At 41.7% G+C, this 27,205-nt stretch overlaps 2 protein-coding genes across 3 annotated transcripts in view; one reads left to right on the top strand and one right to left on the bottom strand.

The window, feature by feature from the left end:
* The window catches only part of PARD6G (par-6 family cell polarity regulator gamma), a 202,164-nt gene that overhangs the window by 36,470 nt on the left and 138,489 nt on the right, over positions 1-27,205 (bottom strand). The gene's annotated exons all lie outside the window — the stretch shown is intronic.
* ADNP2 (ADNP homeobox 2) overlaps positions 2,663-27,205 on the top strand; it is a 31,099-nt gene continuing 6,556 nt past the window's right edge. The window contains exons 1-3 of one of the 2 annotated variants that reach the window (XM_082418405.1): positions 2,663-2,799; positions 11,436-11,556; positions 25,339-25,428. In XM_082418405.1, the coding sequence (XP_082274531.1) occupies positions 11,449-11,556; positions 25,339-25,428 (198 nt within the window). In that variant the 5' untranslated portion in view covers positions 2,663-2,799; positions 11,436-11,448. Of the gene's footprint in view, positions 2,800-11,435; positions 11,557-24,904; positions 25,085-25,338; positions 25,429-27,205 lie in introns of those variants that run through there. The other variant, XM_082418406.1, reaches the window with a different exon arrangement.

The raw sequence follows: 27,205 nt of genomic DNA, 5'->3' as shown, positions 1-27,205 counted from the left end.
TCATTACTGGAATCGAAATAATGAAGTTTGAATCTGCAGTTGAGACTAATATGGGAGAGTATGGAGAGTGATAAATGAAAGGGATGGGGTTTCCAATACCTGGAACAGTGCCTGGCACATAGGACGTGGTGATGAATATGAACAAAAGTGGGAAGAATTCTGGACAAACATTCAAGGATGGGCTGAGAAAGGGAAGCTGGTAAAGGTGTAAGGACCGGTCAGAGAGGGTGGAGAAGATTAAAGGTCATGTTTGGGAAGGAAGGGCTTCAGGACAGGGAGGAGGTTACACATAAAAGATGAGGACTAGGGCTTCCCTGGTGGCGCAGTGGTTGAGAGTCTGCCTGCCAATGCAGGGGACACGGGTTCGAGCCCTGGTCTGGGAAGATCCCACATGCCGCGAAGCGACTGGGCCCGTGAGCCACATTGCTGAGCCTGCGCGTCTGGAGCCTGTGCTCCGCAACAAGGGAGGCCACGATATTGAGAGGCCCGCGCACCGCGATGAAGAGTGGCCCCCGCTTGCCACAACTAGAGAAAGCCCTCGCACAGAAATGAAGACCCAACACAGTCATAAATAAATAAATAAATAAAATTTAAAAAAAGAAAAAGAAAAAATAAAAAAGATGAGGACTAAAATCTGTTCTTGGGTGTAACAGTCGGGAGGTCACTGGTAGCCAAGGGGTATCTGCAGAGCGCAGAGGGTGGGGACGAGAGCGCAGGGTGAGGAGTGGAAGCAGCTGAGGCATCGGGAGAAATGTGACACAACCGCTCCATCCTGGAGCGCCGTGGTCGAGATCAAGGGTGACCGGAAGCCTTTAACTTTTCATCACACCCATGATTACTTGAAGAAAGATATCTAGGGACATCATACCCATTTACTGCTGTGATTTATTATCAAATTAAATCATGATTCATAAATAACTATAAAGAGCAAATTCTCCTTCAATTATGCCTTGTATTCCTGTAGGAAAAAAGCAATTTGTGGCTAAATAACATCAGCCCAGCATTCAACACAGTTTTTTAAAAAATAAATTTTATGTATGTATTTATTTATTTTTGGCTGCGTTGGGTCTTCGTTGCTGCACGCGGGCTTTCTCTAGTTGTGGCGAGCAGGGGCTACTCTTCTTTGCAGTGTGCGGGCTTCTCATTGCGGTGGCTTCTCTTGTTGTGGAGCACGGGCTCTAGGTGCGTGGGCTTCAGCAGTTGTGGCTCGCGGGCTTTAGAGCGCAGGCTCAGTAGTTGTGGCACATGGGCTCAGTTGCCTCGGGGCATGTGGGATCTTCCCGGACCAGGGCTCAAACCCGGGTCCCCTGCATTGGCAGGCAGATTCTTAAGCACTGCGCCACCAGGGAAGCCCTCAACACAATTTCTAAATTAACTCAGACATTTATTTAGTGCCTGTTATGTTTTTAGTCACTGGGCTAAACTGAACAGAAGTTACCAGTAGAAAGAGAGAAGCTGAAATTATGGGAGAGGGATGGCTGGACAGTGAGGTGCTGGGTAGGGCAAACAAGGCCCAAGGATGAAGGCACTGGCCATGGGCGTGAGCAGACACATCCTCTGATCAGGATGGTTGTGGAGGAAAAAGGCGTGTACGTGGGGCCAGGAGGGGGTTCCAGGGAGACCAAGTCTGATGGTCTTGCTGTTCTGGAAGAAGGAGGAGACATGGTCTTCTGCTGAAAAGGAAGTTGAGGATTATCCCGGCAGCTTCAATGAAGTGAGAAAGGTCTGGAATAGTTATTGAGGAGCGATAAATTAAAGTAGCTGTTTGCACACACACCAGGCCTCTCGTTAAACTGCAAGTTCTCTGAGGGCGATGTGGCCCTTTTCTTCCCCCTTGGGCGCTTGACTCAACGGAGGAAGACCCAAAGGCATTTTGAAAGCTCCTACTCCATGATTTCATTCATTTTGAAAAATAATTATTGCTTCACAATTTTTTAAAGAGTTGGGTAGAAGTGAACTTCTAGGCCGTTTAAGCGATTTAACAAATGTATGCAATTAACTTTTTTCCTACACAACATGTAGTAGCTCTGACTTAAAAATCAGAATTCTCAAGAAAAGGTGTGACATTAATTTTCTTAGAAAATAATTACTAAGTCAGGAGACCCTATCCAGTCAGTTCACCAAGATGTGTCAATCAAGGGCATACTTGTCAAAGTTCTGATAGTCCAAGTTCTATCCTCCAATGGCAGGGCAGGCTTCTCCTCACAGCTGGTTTCCCATTGGCTCTGAGATGTGGGCGGGGCCACCCATTCCTGCTGCTGCCACTAGCTCCACCCCACCCCATGCAAATGAAATCAAAGCTCTGGTGAACCCACGTGATTGGTCACGTGGTACGACACACTCGCCCCCACCCCCTCAAATGACATCATCACCCTCTCACACTCTCACGAGAGTTTGCAAAGATGCTGGTGAGAGGCTGGCAGGCCAGTCCACTGTGGCAGGAGGGGGGTCAGGGGAGGGAGCTTCAATACAGACCCCCATTCCCACTGCTGAGTCTCCAGTCCAGCTTAAGGCAGGGGCCCCTAGGGGCCTGTGGGGCAGTGCCCAGGGGTCCCATACACACTCTTCCCCCATTGGCTGGCTGCACTGGCATGCAAATGAGGGCGCGCGTCACTTCCGGAGGCCAATCGAACGCCATTTTCTCTTTCTGGCCGAGCTGGGAGGAGGGGACGGGGTCGCGCGGGGTGGGCGCGCGCCGAGCCGGGGTCCCGCCGCGCGGGGCTGAGGCGGGCGGGCGCGGGGCCCCAGCGGGCGCGGCGAGAGCGGCGGGGGACGCGGCGGCGCTGCGGTCGCCCAGCGGTAGGTAACCCCAGCCCGCGCCGACGCCCCTGGCCCGGCCCGGCCCGCGAAGTCCCGGCGGCGGCCCCGCCCCATCCCGCCCACACCCCGCGGCCCGGGGCCGCCTTAGAATCCTGCGACGTTCTCCCGGCGCGGGGTTCGCCGCCAGAAGGACGCCCGTCGTTCCTCCGCGTCACGTGGGGGCCGGGGGTGGGGAGGGGGCGGGGATGGGGGTTCGGGGGGCGGGGCGGGGGGACGGGACCGGGGTGAGAGGGGTGCGCGGGGACTGGGCGGCGGCAGGGGAGGGCCGGGCGTGCAGAGGGCGGCGGGACGGGGACCCGGGGAACCGCCCGGAGCGAGTGCGGACGAGGGCGGAGCGGACGCGCGCTCACCCGGCCTGCCCTGTGGCGGGTGTCTCTCAGGAGGAGAGAACAGCCCGTTAGCAAAGCCCAGTTCCTTCACCGCTGAGCGTTTGGTGTGAATATTGACCACATGCAGTTGTTGACATGAACGTTTTAACTTTTCATATGCCGTCGCTTACTGCGTTGACGTACAGTCTGTGTGCAGAATTTCTCCTCTCACTTGGCTTTGGAACGTCCAAACCTGTAACCACCAGTTCACCCTGTACACAGTTGCAAAATAATAAGTAATTAAATATTTAAAGTATTTTCTTTGAATTTGAATGGGAGGCTTGCCTGAATGCTCTTAAAACTCGTTCTAATTGAATGGAATGGGTAATGGCAGCCTCTTGAGACCTGAAGGACTCTTCTGTGTGGTGATTTACAATGCAGATGGGCAAGTGCCGGCAGCCACCGGCGGGTACCCAGGTCTCGCCAGATAGGTGGGGCGGGGAGTCAAGGTTGTGGGGGAGCGTCTTGGGGAGAGGACCGCGTGAAAAGTGCGGCTTGTGGGAAGTGCGTGTTCATCTTTGGAAGTCAAGTAATGCGTGCGTGACTTATTTAGAGCTGAACGAACTTTGATATTCCGGTTGGAGATGCAGCTGTGTTGAGCCAGTGGTCTTTAGGCGTGGAAGTGACAGACCTGTGTGCAGGAAGGGAACTGGTGCCGGTCTGGAGGAGGGACCGGAGTGGAGGCGGAGATGCTCACTCGTCCGTCTGAGCAGTGGTGAGGACGTGAGAGCTGGATTTAGGGTTAGGAATTGAAGGTCGGTGACGGGAGGTGAAGGTGGAGTTGTTACAAGATTTTTAACTGCAGAGATTTGGGACACCTTTTTAACTTGAACCCAGGTTTGCGATATGCTTTTGGTGAATTTGTGGTTGAAGTCCCTTTGAGGGGTCACGCCCCAGCTTTCTGCCGTGGCCGCCACTCTGGATGTCACACACCTGTTAGGGCAGTGTGTTACAAGTGGGGAGACTGACTGAAAGGTGATGACTTGCTGAAGACCACAAGTCTGAGACGGGGTCTTCCTGTGTTTGAACCCAGACCTTTGAATCTTGCTTTCATGCATTGTACAAATACTATGTGTTTTTTTTAAAAAAAATATTTATTTATTTATTTATGGCTGCGTTGGGTCTTCGTTGTTGCGCGCGGGCTTTTCTTTAGTTGCGGCGAGCCAGGGCTTCTCTTCCTTGCGGTGCGTGGGCTTCTCCTCGCAGTGGCTTCTCTTGTTGCGGAGCACGGGCTCTAGGTGTGCGGGCTTCAGTAGTTGTGGCTCCCGGGCTTCATTAGTTGTGGCGCACAGGCTTAGTTGCTCTGCGGCATGTGGGATCTTCCCGGACCAGGGCTCGAACCCGTGTCTCCTGCATTGGCAGGCGGATTCTTATCCACCGCGCCCCCAGGGAAATCCCTGAATATTATGTGTTTTTAAAGTTACTTAAAAACAAAAAACAACAAACCTGTGTTCCAGTAGTTGGGACATTTCATTTAGATTTTTTGGAGTTAGATAATGGCAAACTCACAGTCTATGTTCTAGGTGCTTTTCTTGTATTAAACTGTTCTTCCTCAAAAGTACTTCTCAGAGTAGGTTGTGCAGTCCCTGTTACACAGAAGGAACTGAGGCCCCAGGATTAAGTGACTTGTCAAAGATCACACAGCTAGTCAACTGTGGAGCTGATTTGAACTCAGGCAGTGCAGCTCCAGAATCTTTTGCTTGTGAGATGATTGTGTGGGGTTGCTTCTGAAGTGAAATCTTTTTAGAACTTAGATTTCACAGGAACTCAAAAGAAAGTTCTGTGGCTTTAAAAAGTATTATTTATTACCTGAATGATTTTCTTTTTTGTAGTGTATTTTTTCAGTAATGGAATATTCTTAAATAATCATGATACTAAAAAGCAACAGAAGAAACCCTTTAAGTGCCTCTTTGGGAAGTAATATTTTCTTGTGCACATCAGCGCAGTTTTTGGTAGTTCCGTGTCTACCACACACTGTGAAATTAAAGGTAATTTACTGTGAACAGAGGTTGATTAGTGCAGCTGCATTAGCCTGCTGTTTCCTAATGGTGAAGATACAGATTTAACTGAGTACTAAGAATATATAGAGAACAGCATCAATAAAGGATCTATAGATATGGAAGCATTGAACAACTTCTTTCCTAGTTAATTAATCCACTAGGTCCTCTGTATGGAATCTTGCATCTCTTAGAATGGAGAAGTAATGGTAAAAGTCAGCTTCTGTTCCCCAAAGTGATTGGCAACCGTAGACCAAGGATTTTGAAAGAATTGTTTTAAGGTTATGAAACTAATGTGATTTACCTATGTTTTATTTTTTATTATCTTTACTTGGTTTCCCTAAAACAGCAAACTGCTGAAAAGGGGAAACTTTTGTTTTTTTAATTAAGAGTGGATCTGTGTACTTGTTGTGGGAGGGGGCGGGCAAACACAATAGCAGTGATGAGGGAATGGGGGCACTTACAGTTGATAATAAAAAGCTCCTATTCTCCAAATTCAAGAAGACAGACTTCCTTGGCCCTCCTCCCAAGCCTTGAACAAGTAACTGCAGAGCCCTTTAGAACTTGCCCAATCGCTGGAAGCCTCTTTTCAGTGCCTTCCTCCTGAGGGTTGGCCCGTCAGTAGCAGCCTTGGGAACGGTCCTGTGAAAATCGGCCAATCCCTAAACTGCTTCTGAGAGTGTACCAATCCCTGTGCTCCTTGCTTCTCAAAACTGTGATAAGATCAGCACTTGCTATGTAAGGCCAGATTTCTTTGCAAGCAATAAATTTAGCTTTTTTGTTTTGGATATATGTGGATGGTGGTCTTAACCTTGGACAATCCTTTTTATCAGCTTTGGGGAAAGAAGAGCCCCAAAGGCTAGAGAGGATAGTGGGACTTTAAGGAGGAAATAACGGCAAGTCTGATAGAGTGAGTGGAAAGCATAAAGAAGGATTTTTGTTGAGGCTTGCTCTGGCCAAGGAAGCCAGTCTGGGCTTGAAAGTGACCTTGTGCTTAATATTTAGGAATATTAGGTTCTTGACAGCTCCTCTGTTAAATTATGCTTTTGAAGGCTAGAACCCAATTCAGTGAATTTTATTGTTAATAATTTTATTATTTTTAACTTTACTTCCTATGATTTTTATATCTCCCAGTTTTAAAATGCTAAATGATCCTTCAAGCTCACTTTCTGCTGAGCCTGAGATATACTTTGCACATAGATAACTTGTCTGAAAAACGTGTCCATTCCAAATCAGCTTCTCAAATACTTCATGTTTCTTTCTTACCCACGGAAAGGTCCTCCCACCGTTAACCCTCCCTGCCCCGCTCATCTCTAGTTTTATTCCAGTCCGCCTTTTTGGTTTTACTTACCTTTTGCCCCGTATATTCAGACTTTTACTACCTTACCTCAGTCATTTTCTGACGCTGATCTATTCACTCGGCATGTCTTGGACTCCAACGCACCAGCCCTCCGCAGCCTTTCCGGTTTGGACATCAGTGATTGGCCCAGATGTGCAAAGAAGACACGGTTCCTGCCCTGAAGACGTTCAGTCCCATAGGGGAAATAGGAATAGAAGTAGATAACTGCAACGTAGGGAGGCGAGTGCAGTGAAGTAAGTATAAACTGGCCACTCTGGGAATTCCTCGGAGGGGCACCAAGCTTATCCTTGAGGGAGGAGGGGTTATAAGAGGGTGTAGAAGTGGAATTGCGGACTTACAGAAATTGTTATTTAAAACCTTGGGAGGTACTGCCAGTTGTCCTCTAAACATGTAGAAATTACAGTTTTTCTACTTATCCTCACTACCAGTGGATGTTATCAATCTTTAAGTTACTGTTTTGATAATAAAAAATTGGCATTCATTTTTTTACCTGGCATTTCTTTAACTCGAGTTTAACTGATTTTGTTTTATAGCTTGCGCATTAAAACCTGTTTTGAAATAGTTTCAGATTTATAGAAAGTTGCAAGTACAGTACAAAGAACTTCTTCCCCTGAATCATTTGAAACTAAGTTGACAAAAATGATGCCACGTTACCCCCAATATTGTCTGTTTCCTACAATAAGAACATTCTCTTATATCCAGAACGCAACCATCAAAATCAGGAGATCAATTTATTACCATCTAATCCTCAGACTCCATTGAAGTTTTGCCAGTTGTTCCAATAACATCATTTATAGTAAAGAATCTAGTTAGAATTGCACATTGTATTTAGTTATCTTTAGTCTCTCTCAATCTGGAACAGTTCTTAGTTTTTCCTTCCATGATCTTTTTCTAAGTGTATAATTAGTTGATTTTTAGTAAATTTATAGAGTTGTGCAACCAACAACACAATCTAATATTAGAACATTTCCAGCACTCTCCCCAAAAACCTATCCATGTGCAGTTACTACCCGTTCCCACCCGCAGCTGACTGCTAATCTACCTTCTATCTCTGTAGATTTGTCTCTTCTGAACATTTCATGTAAGTGGAATCAGACAGTATGAGGACTTTTGCATCTGGCTTCTTTCACTTAGCATCATGTTTTTGAGATTCATTCATGTTGTAGCGTGCATCAGCACCTGGTTACCTTTATCGCCAGGTAGTATTTTGTGGTATGGGTATGCCATATTTTGTTCATCCGTTCACCATTTGGTGGACGCTTGGATTGTCTCCGCATTTTGGCTATTATGAATAGTGCTTCCCTTGTGTCATCTGGACACGTTTGAAGATTGCAGGTTAGGTATTTTGTACAGTGTCTCTTAACTGAATGTCTGCCAGACTTCTGTGAATTACACTTTCCCCTTTGGTTATTATCAGGTATTTTGTGGGGAGATGCTTGGAAACCATGTAAAATATCCCATTCCTCACTATACTTTCCATTTATTAAATTGTTTATGTTACCATGGACTTAAGTTTATATTCTAGTGGGTTATATTTTGGTTACTATTTCTGAATACCAAACCACCCCAAAACTTTGTAGAATGAAACATTTTATTAAAAAAACTCAGTAATTCTTTGGGTCAGGAGTTCAGGTGGGAGCAGGGAAGATGGCTTGTTTACATTCCACAGTGTCTGGGGCCTCATCTGGGAAGACTCAAAGGCTTGGGGTGACTGGACAGCTGCAGGCTCTAGAGCATCTTCACTCTTGTGTCTGCTGGTTGATGTGGAAACTCTCCATGTGGGCTAGTTGAACTTCTTACAATAAGGAATCTAGATTCCAAGAGTAATGGTACCCAGAGGGCAGACAAAAGCATGTGGCATTTTTATGGTCTACCTTTGGAATTCACATGGCATTACTTCTGCCGTACTTTATTGGTTGAGGTTGCCACAAAGTTCTGCCCAGGTTCAAAGGGTGGGAGCATAGATGCTCCTACTTTTTGGGAGGAGTGTCAAGGACATATTTTAAGGAAAGCATGTGGGATGGGAGATACTGTTACTCTATCTTTGGAAAATTCAGTGCCACAGGTTAATCTGTTATTGTCATTACTTATTTGGTACCCACATTGTCCCATATTTGGCTTGTGGGAACTTTTTCAAGCTGACTTCTTTTGAGTCCTTTTGACATGTCTCACCATTCTTTGAGCAACTTCGTTATTTTCTGGCATAAGACATTCTAGGCTCATCTTGTCTTTTATGTGTTACAGCCCTAGAATCAGCCGTTTTTTTCCAAGGAGCCCTGTTTCCTTTTAATGGAAAGTGGTATTTAGAAAGTAAGATTTGAGGGACTTCCCAGGTGGCACAGTGGTTAAGAATCTGCCTGCCAATGCAGGGGACACGGGTTCGAGCCCTGGTCTGGGAAGATCCCACATGCTGTGGAGCAGCTAAGCCCATGAGCCACAACAGCTGAGCCCGTGTGCCACAACTACTGAGTCCATGCCCTGCAACAAGAGAAGCCGCCGCAATGAGAAGCCTGCGTACCACAATGAAGACTAGCCCCCCTCTCTCCGCAACTAGAGAAAGCCTGCACGCAGCAACAAAGACCCCACGCAGCCAAAAATAAGTAAATAAATAAATAAAATTAAAAAAAAAAAGAAAAGTAAGATTTGGGCCCAAAGAGTGCTCACTGCTACTGGAGTGTGTAACTGCTTCCAGGCTCTCGCAGTGGACAAAGCTATACAATGTACACAGACACATTAACAAATGTATTTATTTTTTAATCTATGTATGTGTTAAAAATAATGAGGTCACAGCTATACCCCTAATCATGGTCAAGTACCACAGGATTTATTTTAATTTTATGCTTTTTCAGGTATTTTAAAAACAGCTTTATGGAGATGTAATTTACATACCATACACTTCACCTTTAAAAAAAAAATTTTATTTATTTATTTATTTATTTGGCTCTGCCGGGTCTTACTTGCGGCACGTGGGATCTTCATTGAGGCACGCGGGATCTTTAGTTGCGGCATGCAGGATCTAGTTCCCTGACCAGGGATCGAACCCGGGCTCCCGGCATTGGGAGCGTGGAGTCTTAACCGCTGGACCACCAGGGAAGTCCCCAGTTCACCTATTTAAAGTGTGCTTACTAAGTGGCTTTTAGTAGGTTCGCAGAGCTGTGCATGCATCACCACAGTGGATTTTAGAATACTGTCATCATTCCAGAAGGAAGCCCTGTTGCCCTGAGCCATCACCCTCCAGTCCGCCTCAGCCTTAAGCAGCCAGTGTTCTCCTCTCTGTCTCTGTGGATTTGTCTGCTCTGGGGACTTCGTGTACACTGAATCATGTAATACGTGGTCCTTGGTGTCTGGCACCTTTCACTTAGCATAATGTTCCCTCACACAGGATCTTCGTTGAGGCATGTGGGATCTTTCGTTGGGGCACGAGGGCTTCTCTCTAGTTGTGGCTCATGGGCTCAGTAGTTGTGGCACGTGGGCTCTCTAGTTGTGGTGCGGACTTCAGAGCGCGGAGGCTCAGTAGTGGCGGTGCGTGGGCTTAGCTGCCCCGCAGCATGTGGGATCTTATGCTTCCAATGCAGGGGACCCGTGTCCCCTGCATTGGAAGGTGGATTCTTAACCACTGGACCACCAGGGAAGTCCCAGTTCTTATGTGCTTAATGGCCATTTGTATATTGTGTTTATAGAAGTATCCGTATCCTTTGCCCTTTCTGTTTATTTATTTATTTATTTATGGCTGCATTGGGTCTTCATTGCTGTGCGCGGGCTTTCTCTGGTTGTGGTGATCAGGGACTACTCTTTGTTGTGGTGCGCGGGCTTCTCATTGTGGTGGCTTCTCTTGTTTCGGAGCACGGGCTCTAGGCGCACGGGCTTCAGTAGTTCTGGAGAGTGGGCTTCAGTGGTTGTGGCTCTCGGGGGCGCAGGCTCAGTAGTTGTGGCCCAGGGGCTTAGTTGCTCTGCGGCTTGTGGGATCTTCCCAGACCAGGGATCGAACCCGTGTCCCCTGCATTGGCAGGCAGATTGTTAACCACTGCGCCACCAGGGAAGTCCCCTTTGCCCATTTGAAAGTTGGGTTATTGGGCTTCCCTGGTGGCGCAGTGGTTGAGAATCTGCCTGCCAATGCAGGGGACACGGGTTCGAGCCCTGGTTTGGGAAGATCCCACATGCCGCGGAGCAACTGGGCCCGTGAGCCACAATTACTGAGCCTGCGTGTCTGGAGCCTGTGCTCCGCAACAAGTGAGGCCGCGATAGTGAGAGGCCCGCGCACCGCGATGAAGAGTGGCCCCCGCTTGCTACACTAGAGAAAGCCCTCGCACAGAAACGAAGACCCAACACAGCCATAAATAAAATAAATAAAATTAAAAAAATAAATAAATAAATAAAGTTGGGTTATTTATTTGCCTTTTAATTATTGTTATAAGAGTTCTTTATGTATTCTGGATATAAGTTTCTTATCTGAAATAAGATTTACAAATATTTTCTCCCATTTTGTGGATTCTCTTTTCCCTTTTTTGATGGTTTCCTTCAAAGCAGATAGGTCTTTAAATTTGATGAAGTCCAGCTTATCTATTTTTTCTTTTGTTGCTAGTGCTTTTTGGTGTCATATCTAAGAATCCATTGCCATATCCAAGGTCATGAAGATTTATGCCTATGTTTTCTAATGAGAGTTTTAAAATTTCGCCTTGTGCATGGAGAGGTGTATGATCCAGTGTGAGTTAACGTTTGTGTGTGGTGTAAGCGAAGAGTCCAGCTTCATTCTTCTGTATGTGGAAATCTAATTGTCCCAGAATAAAAATTGCTCTGCTTTACCAGCCCTGTTTTAAAATATTTTATGTGTGTGTGTGTGTGTGTATGTGTTTATGCACTTATTACAGTTTTGTTTTCGTCCCTTTTAAGGAAAATTTCAAAAATGTTTCAAATTCCCGTGGAGAATCTTGACAACATCAGGAAGGTACGGAAAAAGGTGAAAAGCATTCTTGTGGATATTGGGCTTGACAGCTGCAAGGAGTTGCTGAAGGTAAGAAGACATAAGTAACAGATTAAGAGAAGACAGTAATATTGGAGATACTGGGGGTGGTGAGATTTGAACTGGGAGGTTTTGGAGAATGGGTAAGATGCCTCAAGATGGAAATTGCCGACTATTGAAATGAGGCATGGGAATAGCGTTCGTTTTTATTCATGTCTTTGACTTAAAGTGGACTACTTTAGGCTCTTCCAGTTTTTAACGTTACTTTTAGGAGGGACTGTTTATAGTCATTAGTTGCAACATATTTTTGTTTTTGATCTTTGAGGGGAATGTCTTGAATTATATAAGTTATTTTAGCAGAAGAAAACTAACTCAATTTTCCAATATTGTTAGAGTGATCGTCAAATGGGGATGCATACTTGTATGATAGGGCTGTTTGTTTTCTTCTGTTTTTTTCTGATTTGTGAATTTAATACATGCAGTCTTACAAAAGTTTAAAAATTAAGGTCACAGTCACACACTTTATTGATAAATTATGTTCTCGTATAATTCTATCTTTTCTTATAACTTGAGAATGTATGGCCGGCATAAAGAAATAAAAATTGTTAAATAAAGCTTTCTTTGTAGCTTTATAGCCACTTATAATTCTATGCATGTTTAATTCATAGCTATTGAAATAGGGACCATGTCTGCTTTGAATTTTTCAGACTTGTGAAGAATTCAATTCAAGGTGTTATTGGCCTGGGAAGAGTTCAGTTTCTTAATTTTCAAAACTCAGACTTTGAACCAGATTGACTTTTATTTATAAAAAGGTGTTCAGGTGTTCTGGTGCTGAAAGACCAATACTTACCAGGATTCTCATTAATGGTCAGAATTGATTTTTGCTCTAAAGTAAAATTTCTGAAAGAAAGACCTCAAATAGTTGTCTTCACACATTACCGCCCCAGAGAGATCTTCCCCCTAAAATGCTGCCCTTTTCACTTTATCTTACCTGCTCTGTTTTTCTTCAGAGCTCCTGCAATACCTGATGTTATTTGTTTATCTGTATCCCTCACTTGAATGTAAGAAGGCATGGACCACATTGTTTTGTTACCCACTCTATTACCTGTACATGCTTAACATATATATATATTTTTTAACGAATATTTTTCAAATGAATGAATGAAAGTAAAACCCAAGTAGAGAAGTACTTTTAATAACAGACTGTGCCTGAAAGTTTATTTGGAAATAAAAGGTTGGGGGAGACACTGAATTGGAAACTCTTAGACACTGTTGTTCAAGAACAGTCTTACAGGGAGAGCACTGCCAGTGTTCTTGCAGCTCTGTCTGTAAGTCATATTTTATGCATGAGGAAGAAAGCAGGATAATTTTTTGGAGACAGGTTTGAGAAGGTAGACAGTGGACACATAGTCCATTAATAATAGATAAATATGTGAGTTTAAGTAATATTTGCAGAGAATATAAAAATAACAAGCTAAGAGCACGATATGTATAGACTGAGGAAATTTCAAATGATAATGTATGAGAAAATTTTTGGAATGGTGCCTGGCACGTGGTAGATGCTCAAAAAATGTACCCTGAAGGTATAGCAGTGCCTTCAGTAACAGACTGAAACTCTTTTTGGAATATTAGGGGGATAAAGGCATGGCTTTCATTTTAGTCCTGGCTAGTAGCTAATGGTGTGACCTTGGGCAAGTCTCTTACTCTTTGGGCCTCAGTGTCCTCATTCTAAATGTAGAGAATTAGTCAGGATACTTACCCTTGAAGGGGGTTGACGGTCTAGCAGGAGCTGAGACAAACTTGAAACAATCAGTGAGAAACAGAAAGATCACTTCTAGCTGAGGAGGCTAGAACAGCCTTTATGGAGGAGATGAGATTTGAACTGTTTTTTGTTTGTTTTTATTTGTGTATTTATTTATTTATTTTTGGCCGTGCCGCACGGCATGAGGGATATTAATTCCTCAGCCAGAGATAGAACCCGTGCCCCCTGCAATAGAAGCACGGAGTCTTAACCACTGGACCACCAGGGAAGTCCCCGTGTTTTTAAAGATAGGGTAGGATTCTCCAGTGGAATTAGAAAGAGTATTTCAGGAACATGGAATTTAGAATCACAACCCAGTTGATGAACCCCCATCAAACTAGGCTAAGTGAATTCAGTTTTTAAAAAAACTGTTCTATTTGGAAATAATAATTCAAACTTACAGAATAGTTACAAGAATAAAAATAGTACAGGGAACACTCATTACCCTTTACCCAGACTTACCAGTTGTTAACATTTTCTCCCATTTGCTTTAATATTTGCACACTCTTGCTTGTGCTGTGTGTGTGTGGTATTTTTCCCTGAGCCACTTAAGTAGGTTGCTTACCTCGTGACCCTTATTACCTAGATACTTGAAGTGTGTGTTTTCTAAGAATAAGATTAGTCTCTTATATTGCCGCCGGATGGTTATGAACTTAGGTAGATTTATCATTGATATGACATTTTTGTCTGATCATTTATAGCATTTTTCCCCCTGTCAGTGGTGGACCCAATCTAGGGTCAGGTATTGCCTTTGGTTGTCATCTCTCTTTAGTCTCCTTTAATGTGAATTTACTTTTTAAATGGAATTTTGTTACAGAATTAGTTTTATTTTTAGGTAAAATGCCAGTAACAACTAAAAGTTTTCATCCTGGAGTCCTTTGTTTTTGACATGGCGTAAAACTGGACATTCCTCACTTACTTGCTTCCTCAGTCAGCCTAAGAATTGTTTACTCATCTGAATTTGTTCAGGACTGTTTACTTTTTCTTTCCAAGACTATAGTGACACAGAAACGTACATACTTCACAAGAGAAAAGTAAGAGATTTGAATGGCATACCAGAATTGTTAGTTAATTAACTATTGGGTTAAATTTTACTAATTCTTTTGGGGGAAAATTTTTGTTTTATTAATTTGTAGTTGGTCCTATATTTTGCAAAATTTTTGAAAATTCAAGCAATGTAGAAGTTCATTATAGAAAAATTAGAAAATATACACAGAAACTTAGAGGAAAAAAATGACTCACTTGTAAACCGTTACCCCAGAATCTCCATGGTAAACACTGTTATATCTTTCCAGATTTTTAGAAACAGGACATGATCTAACTATATAAAATACTGTACTAGTAGCTTTGTTCTTACTTTTCACTGAATCTCATATGAAGAACTTCTTTCCATGTCAAATGCGTTTATTCTTAATCCATTGTATTATTTAGAGTCTCTTGGTCTCAAGCAACGAAAACCAATACCGACCAAGTTAAGCAAGAGGGAATTTATCTGAACTCTGGGCGCTTACGCAGAGTCAGCCCTGGGAACACCTGCCCATGTGGTCCTTTCCGTTTCCTTAGCTAGCATTTCAGATTTCATAGTGAGAAATCACTCTGCCTCCTCTGATTTCCAAGGTGTATACGACTCCACTTGTCCTAAGAGTTAGGCCCTCAAATCATAGGCTGTACAGTTCTTGTCAAAAGCCTGGCTGAGAAAAGTGAATCTAAGGGGAAATAGGCTCTTCCAAGAACCTTATCTCCTTTTCTAAAAATAGATCTAAACCCTGCTACTCCTTAGAGTGTCTTGAGGAGTTTTTTAAAAAGTTAACATTTGGGGGCTTCCCTGGTGGTCCAGTGGTTGAGAATCCGCCCGCCAAGGCAGGGGACATGGGTTCGAGCCCTGGTCCAGGAAGATCCCACATGCCGCGGAGCAACTAAGCCCGTGTGCCACAACTCCTGAGCCTGCGCTCTAGAGCCCGTGAGCCACAACTACTGAGCCCTCGTGCCACAACTACTGAAGCCCGCGTGCCTAGACCCCATGCTCCGCAACAAGAGAAGCCACCGCAACAAGAAGCCTGTGCACCGCAACGAAGAGTAACCCCTGCTCACTGCAACTAGAGAAAGCCCACGCACAGCAATGAAGACCCAGTGCAGCCAAAAATAAATAAATAAAATAAATAAAAATTTAAAAAATATAATAAGATAAATTAGATCAAGATATTAAAAAAAAGTTAACATTTGATCAGTTAAATTAAAGGCTAGCTACATAATTTGGAGGGCACTGTGCAAAATGAAAATGTGGGGCCATGGACAGGCCCCACAGGCGCGCTGTCCCAACCCACAGCAGATGGGTGACTCCCAAGAGATTGCGACTTCTGTGCCAGGATGCTTCTGTTACCTGGATCCAGGGTGGGCTCAGGGCCCCAAGTTATCTGCCAGACACCTTGATGCAGCCAGTCCAGGGCTGGGCCAGTTACCACCTTCCTCCTCCTCTCCCCGAGGCTGTGCCTGGCTCTCACAGGGCGACTGGGGAATGTGGACCTCTTGACAACTTGGTTATTGCCCCAGGTGGTGGACAAGAGTCTAGGAGTGGTTGCAGGGTGAGGGGAGTTTGGAGGGGTGTGGAGACCGAGAGCAGGGACAGAATCTGTCCCAGGACAGTGGAGGTAGGACCACGCGTGAGCTGACGCTTCAGGCCCCTGACACATGCTCCATGGTCCTATCAGACTTCACTTTGTAAAACAAATTCAAAGATGAAATTATTAACGCTTTCAAAGTGCTGACAACAGGGATTATACCCCAGCACTGGCCTGTCTGAGCACAGGGCTCTGTGCAACTGCATTGGTTGTTTCAAAAACTTTCCCAGTTCTTTATTTTCTTAATTTAGTTAAAAAAAAATTTAGTTATTTAACCTCATGTTGAAAATATTATTTCAGTATGTAATCAGTATAAAATAAGTAATGAAATATTTTAACCTCCTTTTTCTCTTAAATCTTCCAAGTGTATTTAGAATTTTTTTATTATATTATGGTAAGATATCTATAACATAAAATTTGCCATTTTAGCCTTGTCTTTGGGCCGCGCTGCATGGCTTGTGGGATGTTAGTTCCCTGACCAGGGATTGAACCTGGGCCCCGGCAGTGAAAGCTCCCAGTCCTAACCACTGGACCACCAAGGAATTCCTCATTTTAGCTATTTTTAAGTGTACAGTTCAGTAGCATTAATTATATTCACACTGTTTTGCAACTAGATTTTCATCATCTCAAACAGAAACTCAGTAACCTTTAAGTCGTAACTCCCCATGTCCCACCCTAGCCTCTGATAACCTCTAATCTACTTTATGTCTCTATAGATTTGCCTATTAAAAATATTTCATGTGAGTGGAATCATGCAGTATTGGTCCTTTTGTGACTGGCTTATTTCACTAGCTTAATGTTTTCAAAGTTCATCTATGTGTGGCATGTGTCAAAATCTTAACTCCTTTTTATGGCTAAGTAATATTCCATTATGTAAACATATACCACATTTTATCAGTTCATCTGTTGATAGACACTTAGGTTGAGTCCATCTTTTGGCAGTTGTGAATAATGCTGCGGTGAACTTTGGCTCACAGGTATCTGTTTGAGTCCCTGTTTTCAGTTTTAGGGTATATACCTCAGAGAATTGCTGGGTCCTGTAATAATTGTTTAGCTTTTTGAGGAACCACCTAACTGTTGCCACAGTGGCTGCACCTTTTTCAGTTCCCACCAGCCATGCATGAGGGGTCCAGTTTACCCACAGCCTTGCTAACATTCGTTCTCTCTTTCAGTCTCTCCCTCCCTTGCCATTGTGGCCACTAATGATGTTGAGCATCTTTTCATGTGCTTATTGTACTTTTGTGTATCTTTGGAGATGAGTATTCAACTCTTTTGCCCATTTTTAAATTGGATTGTTTGTCTTTTTGTTGTTGAGTTGTAGTTTTTTATGTATTCTGGATATTAAACCGTTATTAGATATGTTTTGTAGATATTTTCTCCCATTCTTTTTACTTTCTTGATAATATCTTTTGATGCACAAAAGTTTTAAATTTTGATGAGGTCCAATTTATTTTTGTGTTTGCAATGCTTTCTATGTAGTATCTAAGAATCCATTGCCAAATTCAAGTCAAGAAGATTTTCTCCTATGTTTTTTTCTAAGAATTTTATGGTTGTAGTTCTTTCTGTTTAGGTGTTGATCCGTTTTGAATTAATTTTGTATATGGTGTGATATAGGGGTCTAACTTTATTCTTTTGCATGTGGAAATCCAGTTGTCCCAGTGCCATTTATTTGACTAATTTTTCCCACATTGAATGGACTTGGCAGCCTTGTAGAAAATGATTTGGCCATAGATGCATGGATTTATTTCTGAACTCTCAATTCTAGTCCATTAATCTATATGTCTGTCCTTATGTTAGTATTACACTGTTTTGATTACCGTAGTTTTGTGATAAGTTTTGAAATTGGGAAGTGTGAGCTCTCCAACTTTGTTCTTTTTTTGTTTTTTTTTAACATCTTTATTGGAGTATAATTGCTTTACAATGGTGTGTTAGTTCCTGCTGTATAACAAAGTAAATCAGCTATACATATACGGATATCCCCATTTCTCCTCCCTTTTGCGTCTCCCTCCCACCCTCCCTATCCCACCCCTCTAGGTGGTCACAAAGCACCGAGCTGATCTCCCTGTGCTATGCGGCTGCTTCTCACTAGCTATCTGTTTTACATTTGGTAGTGTATATATGTCCATGCCACTCTTCTCCCTTTGTCCCAGCTTACCCTTCTCCCTCCCGTGTCCTCAAGTCCATTCTCTACATCTGCGTCTTTATTCCCGTCCTGCCACTAGGTTCTTCAGAATCTTTTTTTTTTTTTTAAGATTCCATATATATGTGTTAGCATATGGTATTTGTTTTTCTCTTTCTGACTTCCTTCACTCTGTATGACAGACTCTAGGTCCATCCACTTCACTACAAATAACTCAATTTCGTTTCTTTTTATGGCAGAGTAATATTCCATTGTATGTATGTGCCACATCTTCTTTATCCATTCATCTGTCAATGGACACTTAGGTTGCTTCCATGTCCTGGCTGTTGTAAATAGTACTGCAATGAACATTGTGGTACATGACTCTTTTTGAACTATGGTTTTCTCAGGGTATATGCCCAGTAGTGGGATTGCTGGGTCATATGGTAGTTCTATTTTTAGTTTTTTAAGGAACCTTCATACTGTTCTCCATAGTGGCTATATCAATTTACATTCCCACCAAAAGCGCAAGAGGGTTCCCTTTTCTCCAACCCTCTCCAGCATTTATTGTTTGTCGATCTTTTGATGATGGCCATTCTGACCCGTGTGAGATGATATCTCATTGTAGTTTTGATTTGCATTCCTCTAATGATTAGTGATGTTGAGCATCCTTTCATGTGTTTGTTGGCAATCTGTATATCTTCTTTGGAGAAATGTCTATTTACGTCTTCTGCCCATGTTGGGATTGGGTTGTTTGTTTTTTTGATATTGATGTGCATGAGCTGCTTGTATATTTTGGAGATTAGTCTTTTGTCAGTTGCTTCGTTGGCAAATATTTTCTCCCATTCTGAGGGTTGTCTTTTCGTCTTGTTTCATTTAAGGATTGACATTTCCATTTCTGCAAAGGTTTCCTTTGCTGTGCAAAAGCTTTTAAGTTTCATTAGGTCCCATTTGTTTATTTTTGTTTTTATTTCCCTTTCTCTAGGAGGTGGGTCAAAAAGGATCTTGCTGTGATTTATGTCATAGAGTGTTCTATGTTTTCCTCTAAGAGTTTTATAGTGTCTGGCTTTATATTTAGGTCTTTAATCCATTTTGAGTTTATTTTTGTGTATGGTGTTAGGGAGTGTTCTAATTTCATTCTTTTATATGTAGCTGTCCAGTTTTTCCAGCACCACTTATTGAAGAGGCTGTCTTTTCTCCCTTGTATATTCTTGCCTCCTTTATCAAAGATAAGGTGACCATGTGTGCGTGGGTTTATCTCTGGGCTTTCTATCCTGTTCCATTGATCTGTAGTTCTGTTTTTGTGCCAGTACCTTACTGTCTCGATTACTGTAGCTTTGTAGTATAGTCTGAAGTCAGGGAGCCTGATTCTTCCAGCCCTGTTTTTCTTTCTCAAGATTGCTTTGGCTATTTGGGGTCTTCTGTGTTTCCATACCAATTGTGAAATTTTTTGTTCTAGTTCTGTGAAAAATGCCATTGGTAGTTTGACAGGGATTGCACTGAATCTGTATATTGCTTTGGGTAGTATAGTCATTTTCACAATGTTGATTCTTCCAATCCAAGAACATGGTATATCTCTCCATCTGTTTGTATCATCTTTAATGTCTTTTATCAGTGTCTTACAGTTTTCTGCATACTGGTCTTTTGTCTCCTTAGGTAGGTTTATTCCTAGGTATTTTATTCTTTTCGTTGCAATGGTAAATGGGAGTGTTTCCTTAATTTCTCTTTCAGATTTTTCATCATTATTTTATAGGAGTGCAAGAGATTTCTGTGCATTAATTTTGTATCCTGCTGCTTTACCAAATTCATTGGTTAGCTCTAGTAGTTTTCTGGTAGCATCTTTAGGACTCTATGTATACTGTCATGTCATCTGCCAACAGTGTCAGTTTTACTTCTTCTTTTCCTATTTGGATTCCTTTTATTTCTTTTTCTTCTCTGATTGCTGTGGCTAAAACTTCCAAAACTATGTTGTTGTTTTCTTTCTTTCTCCCAATATTTTATAGGCCGTTAGGGGCCCTTTTCAATTCCATATGAATTTAAGGATTGACATTTCCATTTCTGCAAGAGACTGTTGGAATTTTGATTGGGATTATATTGTAGATCATGTTGGATAGTATTGACATCTTAGCAATATTCCTACCCATCAGCAAAGGATGTCTTTCTATTAATTTAGGTCTTTAATGTCTTTCAATAATGTTTTGTAGATTTCAGTGTACAAGACTTCCACCTCCTTGGTTAAATTTATACCTACGCATTTTATTATTTTAGATGGTATTGTAAATGATGGTATGTAGATGGTATTGTTATCTTAATTTCCTTTTCAGATTTTTCTTTATAGGTGTATAGAAACACAACTAACTTCTGTATGCTGATTTTGTACCCTGCAGTTTTACTGAATTTATCATTACCTCTGGTAGCTTACTGTGGATTCTTAGGTGTTTTCTATATATATAGAATCATATCATCTGTGAATAGAAATAGTTTTACTGCTTCCCTTTAAATGTGGATACCTTTTATTTGTTTTTCTTGCCTAATAGCTCTGGCTGGGACTCCAGTAGGATATTAAATAGTAGTGGTGAAAGCAGGCATCCTTGTCTTGTTCCCATTCTTAGGGGGAAAGCTTTCAGTGTTTCACCATTGAATATTATGGCTTTCATCAATGTCCTTTATCCTGTTGAGAAAGTTCTATTCTAGTTTTCTGGGTGTTTTTTTTAATCATGAAAGGGTGTAGGATTTTGTCAGATGCCTTCTCTGTCAGTTGAGGTGATTGTGTGGGTTTTTTTCTTTCATTCTATTAACTTTGGTATATTACACTGATAGATTTCCTTATGCTGAGTCCCCCCTTGCATTCCTGGTATAAATCCCACTTGGTCATAGTGCATAATCTTTAATATACTGTAGGGTCTTGTTTGCTAGTATTCTGTTAAGAGTTTTCATTTTCATTCATAAGGAATATTTGTCTGTAATTTTCTTTTCTTGTGATGTCTTTATTTGGCTCTGGCATTAGGGTAATGCTGGCCACATAAAATAAGTTAGGAAGTGTTACCTCCTCTTCTGTTTTGGGGAGAAGAGTTTGACAGGAACTGGTGTTAATTCTTCTTTAAATGTTTGGTAGAATTCATCAGTGAAACCATCTCGTCCTGGACTTTGCTTTGCTTTGGTGTTTTTCATTAGTGTTTCAATCTCTACTTGTTACAGGTCTGTTGAAATTTTCTATTTCTTTAATCAGTTTGGGTAATTAGTGTGTTTCTAAGAGTTTGTTTCATTTAGTTTATCTATTTTGTTTGTATATAGTTGTTGCTAGTATTCTCCTCTAATCCTTTTATTTCTGTAAGGTCAGTGTAAGTCCCCATTTTCATTTCTGATTTTACTTATTTTTATTTTCTCTCTTTTCTGTCAGTCTAGTTAAACATGTATTATTTATTTATTTATTTGCTTACTTACTTTTGGCTGCATTGGGTCTTCATTGCTGCACGTGGGCTTCCTCTAGTTGCAGTGAGCGGGGGTGGGGGCTACTCTTCGTTGCAGTGCGGTGGCTTCTTGTTGTGGAGCATGGGCTCTACAGTGCAGGCTCAGTAGTTGTGGCGCACGGGCTTAGTTGCTCTGTGGCATGTGGGATCTTCTCGGACCAGGGCTCGAACCTGTGTCTCCTGCATTGGCAGGCGGATTCTTAACCACTGGGCCACCAGGGAAGTCCCAACATTTGTAAATTTTGTTGATCTTTTCAAAGAAACAACTTTTGGTTTCTTTGATTCTCTCTTTTATTTATCTTTGCTGAGTTCCCAGGTCATTTTAATTTTGATATGCAGCCAGGAAGCTGTTCAGTTGTGAACACCAGGAAGCTGAGAATTAAATCACATGAGTTTTCCCTGAATTACATTTTAATGCTGTAAAATAGTCATGTGAAACTTTCTTCTGCACTTGCCCTTAGTATGTTTTCGATTACCTTCGTTATTTTACTCAGGTTTCCCCGTGTAAAACCCTAAAAGAAGTTTTTTTTCAGAACTCTGGATCCACATCAGGCATCGGTCCTGACCATGCTTTTCGTTGCTTGGTCAGCCTCGTTAGGCAGGCCCATCCCTTGAATCTCATTAAAATGTAGAGGAAACTAGTACTGGGTTGCTTGATTAAAAGAAAAAAAAGAACACAAATGTAATCAGTGGGGAAGTGGAAGAGACATTGGATGTTCTTTCTGTGTATGATGTGTGTGTTGCTTAGAGGAGAGATTTCTAATGTATGATGTGGACCCTTGAAGAATCATGAAGTTATTAGGGAGTTACTACAATTTCTCTGGTGGCTGCAAATTCAAATGAAGCATTGTCTGAGAATTGAAAGTAATCTCTCCCATTAAATTACTGTTATATATCAAATGTTCATAGATACTGAGGTGATTAATATTATCCAAATTTATTTAAAAGTCCAAATTTATTTAAAAGTATTACTCTTCCTGTCAGCTTTTGTCATCCTCTGTTTTCTCAATTAACAGCTACCCGAGATACAAATACTGTCACATGGAGGCCAGAAACCTTTAAAGAAGCGGTAGGGGAAAAGGGGGTCAAAAAAAGAAGGTCCCTAGGTTAGAGTTTCAAAGTATCTCTCAGATTTATTGAGGGAGGATGAGATAGAAGGAATTAATGGTGACTGTCTAGTAGAAATCTGGATCCATGGTCATTTTCGCCTTTTTGTCGCCTAGTGGGTTATTACCTTGTGAACCTTTTTTTCCTGCCAGTCTTCTGTTGCACCCTGTCTACTCTGAGGCTCCTCCTGGAGGTACCGCTCTCCCCCCGTAGAAGCCCCAAGGGTCTGCCTTTGGCGCAGAGGCTTGACTGCTCTTGCTTCTCCCTGCACTGCACCGCGTTCCCTTCTGTGCTGTTCTGCTCGGGGCTGCCGTTCCTGAGGCAGCTCGTGCACTTAACTTCTGTGCGTCAAGTTACAGATTAGATGAGAACGTTTCAACCAATGTTTACAGATTTGGGGTTGCTGCATCTAAATTAGGGAAGCTTAAACAAAAAGGGTGCACTGAACCCACCCCATGTCAATCTTCTGAGACCTATATATGTATAAACAGATTTTAAAAAATGTGTTAACCTATATTTCTACATCTTATGTACAAAAATATATTGAAATATTCTTAATCCATTTATTTCCTAATAATTGTTTTTTTTCTTACTAGCTCTTTTTTTCCTGCATCTGACAATGGAAAGCACTCTTTCCTTTAAACCCTTCTCATCGCCTGTGATAGAACATTACTGCTTCCCTCTTCCTTTTCCAGTGTTTTCTTATGAAAAATTTAAGCCTACAGAAATACTGAAAGGGTTGTACTGTGAAAACCCATGTACCTACCACGTAAAGTCTACAAAATTAACATGAATATATATCTATACTCATCATTTTATCTCATTTTTTGATGTATTTCAAAGAAAGTTGCAGGCATTGATAAATTTGCTGTTTTTGTATTTGAAGTGAGACTTTCGTAGACAGCATATAATTGGATCGTGGTTTTTAACCCAATCTGACATTCTCTACCTCTTATTTGAGTGTTTAGACCAGAGGTAGGCAAACTGTGGCCCATGGGCCAAATCTGGCTTGCTGCCCATTTTGTAAATAAAGTTTCTTGGAATACAGCCATGCTTATTAGTGTTTACATATTGTCTATGGCTGCTTTTGTGCACAATGGTGGGACTGAGTAGTTGTATCAAACAGAGACTGCATGGCTGTCAAAGCCTTAAATATTTATCATCTGACTCTTTACAGAAACAGTTTACCAACCCCTGTTATTTAATGTGATTGTTGACATGATTGGGTTTAAATTTCCCATCTCCCTGTTTGTTTTTACCTATCTCATCTGTTCTTTGTTCTTTTTATTCTTTTTCTGCTTTCGTTTGGATGAATATTTTTATGATTCCATATTATCTCCATTTCTGGCTTATTAGCCATACTTTGTGGGTACTTTCCTCATATAATACTGCTTCACATACTGTATAGAGCCTTACAGCAGCATGCTTTCATTTCCCCTTCCAGCCTTTGTGCTATTGTTGTCATATATTTTACCTCTATATATGTTACAAACCTCACAATAAAAGCAGTGTTTTATCCAATTTAAGTCCTTGTGATAATTTGCACTTTTCTCTAGTTCTGAATTGACTTGGTAGCAGTGTATTAGCCTAGGTTTAGTCCAAGGCAGATGTGATATTAATTATCATTCTCTGGCTTAACTAATTCTTTATTTTATATTAAAATAATCTTTAATTATTAAAAAAACCCAGTAATATATACTGTGAAAGTTAGAAAGTACAGGTTATCATTTCTTTAGAAAATAAAAATATTAAATGCCACGTACCTACCATTTAGAGATTTAGGTTTCTCTTTATGTGTGTAAACATATAAATATAAATGTGTGTAGTATTTACCACAGTGAGCTCATATCGGTCACTCTTTTTTATTGCTTGCTTTTTTCAGTTACCTGCATCTTTCTGTGTCATTAAATGTTCATCCTATCTAGTACCCAGTCCATATTCAGATTTCTACAGTTCCCCCCAAATATTTTTCACATTCTGTCTCTTTGAAGCGGAATTCAGTCTAGACCCTGCTGCATCTGGCTTTAGGGTCTCAGAGTCACGTCCCTTTCCGTCTTGCCGTCCCTGTGGTGGTGTTAGCCACACGCTTGAGCCCCTGCGTCATTCCCCACCCTGACACTCTTCTCCGTGGTGCTCGCGCTGATGGAAGACAGTGTCTGCTCATGCAGTTTCTCTCTTTCAAAACTTACTTGTGGAAATCTCATCTGTTTATTTCTTATAAAACTGTAACTTTTAAAAAAAATATATATTTATGTATATTTTTGAATTTACGGAAGACTAAAGACATGGGAGAAAATCCAGCACCCTAACAAGTACGGCCAGGAAGGAAATCAACTCTGTAATAGGACGGTTTAATGAACTACAAACAAGAAAGGATGGGAAAGGAAGAAAAAAATGTGCATTGAATTTAAGACACTGTAGAAACTTGGAAGACATATTCATTTACTATTCAAGTGTAAACTCAGTAAGTACTTGGCATAAATTAAAAGGCTGCTGCTGAGGTACAAAAACTGTAATATTAACTTGGATTATTTCAACATTTTCCCCAGGTCTCCAGCTTGATGGGAACTCTGTCACAACTTGCCATGGGCTGCATTTTCATTTCACTCTTCCCAAGTAGATTTCTTAGGTGCCAAGTAATCCCATCAGGTTCTAATTAAATATTTCTTTATCTTCTGAAATTATGTAATAATCTCTCTTTTTCTCCCTTTTTAAAAGGACCTTAAAGGCTTTGATCCAGGAGAGAAGTACTTTTATAACACATCATGGGGAGATATTTCTCTCTGGGAACCTTCTGGAAAGAAAGTGGTATGTATTTTTATTTTTGATTTTCATGTTTCCTCAGAACTTGGGGGTAAGTGTCAATTTAGTTCTGAGGAACATCATATGTTTTGGGGTTGCAGATGAATGAATGGGAGGAGGAGGAGGTGTAGTGTAAATATTCAGGGAAGTAGAAAGAAAAAGTTAAACGTTTTGTAATATAGGATTATTGATGCTTTGAGAGTTTTCCGCTTATCAAGTTGGTAAAGTGATGTAGTGAAACTATTATTTGTCCTTGATTATTATATGTCTCTGATGTAAGAAGGGCTTCTGATTTATATAACTATTCTCAGTAAAAAGAAATGTCATGACTTTATATGTAATGAAGGTAACATCCTGGTTTCAAAAATTAAAATAAGAATATGGAGTTTGAATCGAGGAACACAGTTTATAATAATTTGAAGCCTCACACTTAAACAGATTCGAGCTAAAATATGTCACATACTGCTGAATTCTCCTTCTTAAAGTGTTTTCTTCTGGAAAACCCTTCCTTCCCCCCAGCCACTGGGCTAGCACCTTCGTCAGCGCCCAACCAGCGCGTCCCAGGTACGACTTCACTGTCCCCCTCGCCGCTCCCCCAGCCCGTTAGGCCAGGTCGTGTTGGCCTTGGGAATTCTGGCTTTAAAAACAAGTTCCTGTAGCCAGTGAGTCATTTTGCTGTCAGAATTTTATTTAAAAACATTTCCGTTGTCACCTTGTCCTCCTGAGTCCTGCTTTCTGCCTCTGTTTTGCGTCTCTTATCCTCCTTAACCCGACACTCCCCTCTCTACCCACAGACACAGGATTCCTTGAAACTGCTTTGATTCGGTTATTCTGCTCAGAGCAGCTCATGGCTATTCAAATATGCCTTGTTTTGAAGACCTTGGCTTTGTGAATATTTTCTTGGGCCTCCCTGATTTTTCTCATCTGAGTTCTTAAAAGATTCTGTAACATAACGTGCAGTATAATGTATAATTAATATGCTTTTCATCAGGAAACATTTTTTGAATTCCTGTTACAAAGTAGGTAAAACTTTGAGTGCTTGATACAAAGAGGTGAAAGTTAGGGTTCTTTTCCTCAGGGAGTTTATGTTTTTGTTCGGGTGAATAGGGCCTGGCATAAAAAGTTAAATAACGATATGAAAGAGTGGAGATTGAATTTGTTAAGTAGATACCATATTGAGAAAAAAACCCAATAAACCACTGTTGCCTGGCACGGTGGAGGCTGTGTGGTCTGCTCGTTTCAGTACCTTACCCCTCTCTGTGCCGTAGGTAGCTTCTTGCTTTAATTTGTCTCTGGGTAATAGGACATGTGAACAGAGACGGTTTCGGGCACCGTAGCAGAAAAGTGTGACCCTGCTGGATTATGCGGCTCGTGCTGCAGAGAAATGAGATGTGTTGGACTTTTGGGTTTGGGACAGAGACGCTCAGGTTATGTCAGGTGATGGAGCCCAGGTGATGGCGCCCAGCTGTTGTGGGACCTGAGGACGAGGCCTTAGGCTGACGGGGAGACAGGGACTGTCACGGGCACAGGGTTTCCACCAGCACCCAGAACACCTGGCTCCACTTCTTCTCTGCTTCTCGCCTTGGTTATTTTTTCTAAATCTGTTACAGTGAACCAAGGGCTCACTGTCCTAGAACTTTCACATACAAGTTTTTCTCTGAATATTTTGTCAGGGATTTTGTGCTTACGGACTTACTGTTTATTTTCCATTTTAATAGGTTTGTAGTGGTATCTTCTCTGGTGTTAATTTGCATTTCCCTAGTGACTAATGATGTTGAGCATC

This window comes from Balaenoptera physalus (genome assembly GCF_965194825.1).
Source record: "Balaenoptera physalus genome assembly, chromosome: 12".
Classification (NCBI taxonomy): Eukaryota; Metazoa; Chordata; class Mammalia; order Artiodactyla; family Balaenopteridae; genus Balaenoptera; species Balaenoptera physalus.
The sequence above is the reverse complement of the archived record's forward strand: the minus strand, read 5'-3'. Positions and strand labels throughout refer to the sequence as shown.